At 65.2% G+C, this 7,423-nt stretch overlaps 1 protein-coding gene across 2 annotated transcripts; it reads left to right on the top strand.

Annotated features, from left to right (window-relative positions):
• Positions 1 to 1,318: 1,318 nt before the first annotated feature.
• LOC142818271 (maestro heat-like repeat-containing protein family member 7) lies at positions 1,319 to 6,282 on the top strand. 2 transcript variants are annotated; one of them, XM_089781862.1, is made up of 11 exons: positions 1,319 to 1,972; positions 2,264 to 2,367; positions 2,684 to 2,806; positions 3,354 to 3,421; positions 3,536 to 3,641; positions 3,923 to 4,018; positions 4,181 to 4,285; positions 4,674 to 4,809; positions 5,039 to 5,133; positions 5,658 to 5,810; positions 6,166 to 6,282. In XM_089781862.1, the coding sequence occupies exons 1-11, from the start codon at positions 1,546 to 1,548 to the stop codon at positions 6,181 to 6,183; spliced, it is 1,431 nt and encodes a 476-aa protein (XP_089637988.1). In that variant the 5' UTR covers positions 1,319 to 1,545; the 3' UTR covers positions 6,184 to 6,282. The 2 variants fall into 2 exon arrangements, with proteins under 2 accessions (XP_089637988.1, XP_089637989.1); XM_089781863.1 differs by lacking the exon at positions 1,319 to 1,972 and having other exon boundaries at positions 2,025 to 2,367.
• Positions 6,283 to 7,423: the final 1,141 nt, after the last annotated feature.

A 7,423-nucleotide genomic window follows, 5' to 3' on the forward strand; every position in this document is an offset into this window, starting at 1 on the left:
ACAAGTGTTCCTGAGCAACAGCTTGTGGCGCGTCTACACTGCATGTGTGTTCTTGCGCAAGTAAATTTGCAGTAAAGCATCAGAGAACAGGGCTTCTTGCACAGGAGTTATTCCTCTCCCCACGAGGAACAAGCCCCCTTCGTGCAAGAGCTGTTGTGCAAGAAGGCAGCGTGGACGAGCACCAGGGGCTTCTTCAGCAAGACACTTTTCTGGCTAAAATAGCCAGCAGAGCTTTCTTGTGCAAGAGAGCGTTCAGACTGCCATGGACGCTCTTGTGCAAAAGCCCATGGCAGGGTGGAGGCGCTCTTGCACGAGACCTTTTGTGCAAGAACTCCGGCGTGAAACAGTTCTCGTGCAAGAAGCCTGCAGTGTAGGGCAGGGAGCAGCCTATGGGGCTACTGGAGCTGCTGGCTGCAGGGTGGCCAGTGAGGGAGGGGGAGGGACCCCTAGTAATGGCTCAAACTTCCCAGGGGGGTGGCCAGAGGCAGGACATTTGCCTGGCAGAGGTGAGGTGGGGGGGCAGTGACCTCACAGGGGCTTTGGGCAGCCCTCAGCATATAAGGCAAAGGGCAGGTGGAGAGGTGGTGACCTCACAGAGGGACCCACATCTCAGGCTGATAAAAGCAGGGGGCGGGCCCAGGGGACTTTGGAGACCCCCGGTTGCTTTAGCTCTGGTGCGTCTCCTCCTCACGGTTCCCTCGTGTTCTGTGAGTTCCGCATCCCGACACCTTTGTGAAGAAGGTAAGAGCCCCCAGGGGTTTGGATCCCACCCGGGGCCGGCTGGGTTCCAGGCAGGCCCAGCCCTTAGTCAAAGGCCAGAAGGTGATTCCTCACCTGGGCTGCGTCCTTAGCGCCACTGGGGCTTTCTCCTGGTTGGTTTCCCTTTTCCTCCATCCCCCCACATTTCTGCTCTGTTCTTGCCTCTCCTGTGACCTTCCCCTGCTGCCCCCCCAGCTTGTGACCCAACAGACTAGCTGAAGGACGGGGGGTGGTTTGCAGGAGCCGTGGGGTGGGGGATGCAGCCCCCATTGTGGGGACCTGGGCTGGAACAGGTCTATGCCGGTGTCTTTGGGGAGAACGCTTCACCCCCCCACACCTTAGACTCTCCCCTGATTGGCCGAGCAGGGTCTGTTGATGGGCAGGAGACTCAGGGTATGTCTACACTACCCCACTAGTTCGAACTAGCGGGGTAATGTAGGCATACCGCACTTGCAAATGAAGCCCGGGATTTGAATTTCCCAGGCTTCATTTGCATAAGCGGGGAGCCGCCATTTTTAAAACCCCACTGGTTCGAACCCCGTGCAGCGTGGCTACACGGGGCTCGAACTAGGTAGTTCGAACTAGGCTTCCTAGTTCGAACTACCGTTACTCCTCATTCCACGAGTGTAGACATACCCTCAGGTCCTTGCAGTGCCTGTGCAAGACCGAACCGATAAGCAAGGGGCCATTTGGAGGCTGGGGGAAGTCGCTCTGGGGAGCTGGAACCCCTGGATTTCGTTCATCAGGCTGCGCCCCAAGCTCCCCTTTGCTCCCCTCATTTGCAGCATGGCCAAACGCATCAGGCTGTGGTTCAAGAAAGCCCTGAAGATGGCCCCAGGGCTGGTGGGGAGCAGCTCCTCCGTCCCCGTGGGCGGGGAAGCTGAATCCCACCAGCTCGGGGCGACACGCCCACCAGCCAGGCCCCCCCGGACCTGGCACCAGGGGCAGCTGGGAAGGCGGGACCCAGCCCAGCGGGGGAGCCGGGTAGGGTGGCTCCAGGGCCTCCTCTGTGGAGAGAAACACCTGCCCCGGGAGCCCAGCCCCCATTGCCACCAGGGGGCATCGCCCTGCCCGGCCCCCGGGGACCTGCCAGTCTCCGGGAGCCCCCAGCCTCTCCGCACCAGCCCCTGCAGCTGTGGGTCCAGGTCCGTCAGCAGCAGCGCCTGGGCCTCCAGCTGCAGCCAGGCCACCTCCTGCAGCCGCTCAGACCCAGGTGAGGGGCCGTGAACACGCTGGGCCCAGGGGCTCACCCAGTATCCGGGGGGGAGGGGGCAGCCCCAGTGTCTGCCCCGCAGCCAGGGCAATGGATGGGGGCGGGGGCTGCTGCTTGGCTCTCTTGTTCCTGGTGGGGGCTCTGCTGAGGGCGTTGGCAGATGTGAGGGTGGAAGGGGGATGGGTCCCTGCGAGGGGCGTGTGGGGCCCAACCTGCCCTGGGTCCCTGACATGGGGGCGCGTGACCCCTTCTGGCCGCTGGAGTCACCCTGGTCCCTTCCCTCCCGCACAGAGTCCCCCTGGGCCTCAGCGGAGCGCTGCCAGGAGCGGGTGGACTCCCGGGTGGAGGAAGGGGCCATCTATGACATCGAAGAGCAGCTCCACACCCGGGACATGGTAGGAACCTTCTCCACATGGGGGGGACCCGAGATTGTCCGGCCCCTTCCCAGCACGTCCTCCCCCCCTCCGGGAGGGGTTTGTCCCTGGGGATCCCCCTGGGGCCCCTTCTCCTGCATGACCTGGGCCCCCCAAGCTGGGGGCTCTTGTCATGCACCAGCTGGGCCCCCACAAGCCTGAGGCAGCAGTTGGGGGGGGGATTGTGGGTGCTTGGACAACCGGCAGCTCCCACCTCCATTCCTGGGAGGCCTGAGCCCTGCAGCTGTCCGTGGGGGGCAGGCAGGCCCCAGGCTCACAGACTCTCTCTGGGGAGCAGAGCCCAGCCGCCCTGCAGCGGTTCCTCCTGGCCATCACCCCCGCTTGCCTCGCTGCCCTCCAAAGGGGCGAGGACACCCTGGCGCCGCGCTGCTGCAAGGACACCATGGTGGCCAGGATCGTGGTGAGCGAGTCGCGGTGGCCGGGAGGAGGGGAGGGGATACGTGGGGAGAACAGGGGTCTGCCTGGGCCATGGCGGCGGGTGGGGGTGCTGGAAACGGGATGGGCAGAGCCAGGAGTGCTGGAGGGTGAGGGGGAGGTGGACATGGGGAGGGTGGGTGGGGATGCTGGAGGAGGGAGGGACACAGAAATGGGGCAGGTGTGGGGTGCTGGACAGGAAGGGGGATTCGGGACAGGGAGGGGTCTCCCCGGGCCATGGGGGGCTGGAAGGCAGCTGAGCGGGCTGCTGGGGATGCGCCTGGGGAGCAGGGATGAGGAGGTTCAGAGGCTGGTCACCAGGGCAGTGAGGGGCAGGAGACGGCCTGGGGACAAGGATTGAGCTGGTCCCGGTTTGGGAGGGGGGTGCTGGGAGGGGCCCTGTGTCGGGCAGGGGGGCTACAGGGCAGCGGGAGGCAGTGGGGTTGGATCCTGCTGGGTGGGGGCGCTGGCCGCGTGAGCGTCTCTTGGGGGCCCCAGCCTCACACGCCCCTTTATCTCCTTGGGTCTCCCAGGAGATCATGGAGGACTCCCCCCCCCCGCTGGTCTTGGCCGACTGCCTCAACGCCGCCTGCAGCCTCAGGTACCGACCCCTCCCCCCCCCGAATTCCCCCAGAGCAGATCCCCTGACCAGGGAGTGGGAAAGTCTCTGTCTCCTGCTGCTGAATTAGCAGTCTCTGCCCCTCTCTCCTGCCAGCACCTTGCAGCCTCCCCTGCGGGCCCAGCTCCTGAACCCCCTGCTGAGGGCGGCCGTGGGACAGACAGTGTCTGGGGACTGGCAGCAGGAGCCTATCCACATGCAGGTACATCCCTCTGGGCCCTGCTCCCGGGCTGGGCTGGAGCTCCAGAGAGGGGGGGGGGGCGGGTGGCAGAGGGAGGGAAGAAGCTGCAGGTTTGGATCCTTCCCTCCAGGGTTCCCGTTGCTCTCCCGGGGGGCCCGTCCCTTCCATGCCCAGCCTGGGCTCCTCCCTGCTCTGCGAGGCGACTCAGACCCTGCTCAAGGCTGCACCCCGGAGCCAGCGGGTGGCCTGGATTCCCCAACCCCAACCCCCCCTCTGACCCAGGGCTCCCCCTTGTCTTGCAGCAGTTCATCCGGGCCCTTCCCTACGACCTCCAGGCCCTACTGGCGAGCCTCCTCGCCGAGTCCCCAGACACCGCCCGGCTCCAGCTGATAATGGAGGTGAGCCCCGTGGGGAGGGACGGGGCCATTGTCCCTGCTTCCTCGGGGGGCCGAGAGGGGAGCAGTGTCAGTGGCTGGGGGGGCACAGTCTGAGAGGAGCCCCAGGCTCTGCCCAGAACCGGCGCCTCCCTACGGGTCCTGACCTGCCTCTTTCCCCCCCAGCACCTGAGCCCATGGCTGGAGTCCCGCCTGCCCCAGGAGCGAGCCAGGGCCCTTGGCAGCACCACGGCCCTGCTGGGAGTCGCCATCACCCTCCCGGGGTTTGACGTAAGTGACCTCGGAGCCGGGGGGTCTGGGGCTGCAGGGCGCGGGGCTGGGAGCATCCCCGGGAGGCAGAGGCAGGGCCGGGAATGGGCCGGGAACGGGCCGCGTTCTCCTTTCCCCGGAGAGGGGCGACCCTGGGCCCTTCAAGGGGGCTCTTGAGGGACTGGGCCTGGGGACTGGGGAGTGGCCGTCAGTGGATCCCCTTGTTCCACCCCCGGAGTGACCCTTCAGTCGGGGCCATTGCTCAGGGTTGTCTCCTCGCAAGGCCGGCCCCGCCCCGCCCCGGGAGGTGTCTCTGTCCGTCCCCGAGCTCAGAACCACTTTGGCGGCCATTTGCATGGGACGTTCAGCCCCAGGATGCTGAGGGACCCCCCCTCTTCTCTCCCCTCAGAACTCCGCTGACTGGCCGAGGATGGGTCACCACGTGGCCCAGCTGGGCCTTTTTATTTCGGACCCATCCGAAGACGTCAGCCGGCTGGCCCGGGAGGGGGTGCACAGCCTGTACCGACTCCTCCTGCACCACAGGGGTAAGGAACCCAGCCGGGACCTGGGCCCCAGGGACACCCTGAGGGTGCCGGCGGCGGGGGGAGGGGACCCAGCCCTTTCCCCCCAGACTGGCCCAAGGGGGGATGCGTCCCTCTGTGTTCCCCTTCTGCCCCCTGTGCCCCTCCATTTGCCCAGGGATGCCTGCAGGGACCCGTGGGAGGGGAAGGGCTCAGACCTGCCAGCAGAATGACCCTGTTGTGTCTCTTGCAGGCCTCAACATCCACCAGGCAGAGGACCTGTGGTGCAGGCACTACTACAAAGAAAGATGGGTCCTGGCTCACAGCAACAGCGTGAGGGTGGGAGAGGTAAGGACGCGCTGCCAGGGCAGGGCAGGGCTCGGGGGTGGGGCTGGCTGGGTCCCTCGTGCAAGTAGGACGCGGGGGGGAAGCGGGGAGTCGCTGATCGAATGGTCGATGCATTTTCCCTCGACTATTCGAGCCGTGGACAGGGCGGCGCTGCCCCTTTGTGACGCTGTCCCGGCGTTTCAAAGGGGCGGCGCTTCCTAGGGGCAGCGCCACACGGAGCCCGGATCTCCCGTTGGAGGGGAACCAGGGCGGGAGGGGGGGCAACACTTTTCGATGGAGGCCGCTCCAAGATGTTGACCAGTGGCCTAGGGCTGCTCTGTTGTGCGGAGGGGGGTGAGGTCTGGGAGGGTCTTGGGGGCAGGAGGAAGGTGTGACCTGGGGCAGGGGTTGGGGTGCCGGGTGAGGAGAGCGTCTGGGTGCAGGGTCTGGAAGGGAGTTTGCGGGAGGAGGAAGCTGTTTTAGCCCCAGGAGTTGGGGCCGGGCTCTGGGCCGTCAGCTGAAACCTCCTGTGCTCTTGATTTCAGGTCTTTGGGCAGCTCTTTACACCAGAGCAGGAGAACTGCTTCTTGGAGACGGCTCTGCTCGCTGCCCGCTCCCCCCTGCGGCGCCACAGCAAGGCCGGGCTGGTCCTGGCCCACGCCCTGCAGGGGCAGGCCCATCAGCTCCTGGAATACATGGTGAGCAGCCGGAGCAGATGCAGGAGAATGGGGCAGGGCCAGGGTCTCCTTCCCATCCCCTCAAGGAGTCCCCCCCGCCCCTTTCCTCAGGCTGCCCCCACCCCACGTCCCTGCCAGCAGAATCCCTCCTGCCCCGGCGAGCGTCCTTGGGGGTGGGGGAGGCTCTGAACACAGAAACTGTCCTAGGTGGTGGGAGGGGGCCGAGGTGTCAGGAGCTCTGGGGGGGTCAGTAGCTCACCCTGCGGGCCTGACGGGGTGTGACCAGAGAGCAGGGGGGAGGAGGGTGGAAATGCTGGGGGGCCCAGTTCCCCTGAGTCCCCAGCGTTGAATCTGACGGATTCTGCTTCCCTTGCAGCAGGAAGACAGCCAGTGAGAGCACAAGGAGCTGAGGAGCCAGCAGCTGCGTCCCCCTCCCCCCAACCCTCCCAATTGTATAGAATTGTATTTACATTCTCATTAAACAATGTTTCAAAAAACATTTGGATCAGGCTTGATCAATAATTTTTAATGGGGGGCCATTTTGGCAACTGATCAAGGGCCACATTTCTACCGAGGGGTTTGGGGTCTGGGACAGAGTGGTTGGGTGCAGAAGGGAGCTTAGGGTAGGAGCCTGGGTGCTGGGAGGGGGGGTATGATCTGGGGCGGTGGATAGGGGTGCAGGGTCCAGGAGGGGGAATGGGCGCAGGAGAGGAGTCTGGCCTGAGGAGGGGCTCTAGAGGGGTGCAGGGTCAGGGAGGGAGCTGTGACCTGGGTGAAGGGGGAGCAGAGGGTTTGGGGAGGGGCTGCGGGTGCCAGAGAGGAGTCTGGCCTGCGGGAGGGGTGTCGGGGGGGTGCAGGGTCAGGGAGGGAGCTGTGACCCGAGGGAAAGGGGGACGCAGGTTCAGGTGGTCGCCTGGGACAGGCAGTGGGGGAGGGGACGTGGGCGCCAGGGGCAGGCTCTGGCTGGGGAGGCGCCTACCTAGGCAGCTGCGTATGGGGGAGCCCGACTGTCACCTGAGGGGATGGGGGAGCTCAATTTTCAACTGTGGGGAATGGAGGAAATACTGTGGAGTGGAGGGAGCGAGATGGGGGGGGGCTGAATTGTTCCCAGAGGGGAGATCTCCCTGGCTTGGGGGGGGCGTTTCCAGCAAAGCCCTCACATAAGAGGGAGATAGACGGGGGGGGGGGGGGGTAGGGAGAGGACGGGGATGGGCAGGGCAGGGCAGGTGGAAATGGGGAGGGGCAGGAGAAGGGAAGGGGGAGGAGATGGAGGAGAACAGGGGATAGGAGTGGGGGCGGGGATGAGGAGCAGGACAGAGGCAGGGCAGTGGTGGTGATGGCTGAGCGATGAGAACAGCTTGCGGGGAACTTAGCTCTCCCCCAGCTGTACACGCGATACTAGACTGACTCTGGTCTCTCTGTGGCTCCCCGGCTGGGCTCTCACTCCCACTTCTCCCCTCAGGGTGCCTGCCGGCTCCCCTGCTCTCTCTGAACGCGTCCCTGGGGCCATTGTTACCATGAGGTGTCTGGTCCCTGGAGCGTCCCCTGTGACCCGCTTTATCTTCTGCAAGGACGGGCGGGAGGCTGCCAGCCAAGTGTTCACCCCCGGGCCATTCACCTACCACCTCACCCGT

Source organism: Pelodiscus sinensis, chromosome 14 (genome assembly GCF_052426305.1).
Source record: "Pelodiscus sinensis isolate ZL-2025 chromosome 14, ASM5242630v1, whole genome shotgun sequence".
NCBI classification, from domain to species: Eukaryota; Metazoa; Chordata; order Testudines; family Trionychidae; genus Pelodiscus; species Pelodiscus sinensis.

Excerpts from the sequence above, each read along its gene's own strand:
- LOC142818271 (XM_089781862.1), top strand. The coding sequence starts at position 1,546 with ATGGCCAAACGCATCAGGCTGTGGTTCAAGAAAGCCCTGAAGATGGCC. Across the intron at positions 2,807-3,353 it reads CCATGGTGGCCAGGATCGTG|GAGATCATGGAGGACTCCCC; the intron begins GTGAGCGAGTCG and ends TGGGTCTCCCAG. Across the intron at positions 5,134-5,657 it reads ACAGCGTGAGGGTGGGAGAG|GTCTTTGGGCAGCTCTTTAC; the intron begins GTAAGGACGCGC and ends TCTTGATTTCAG.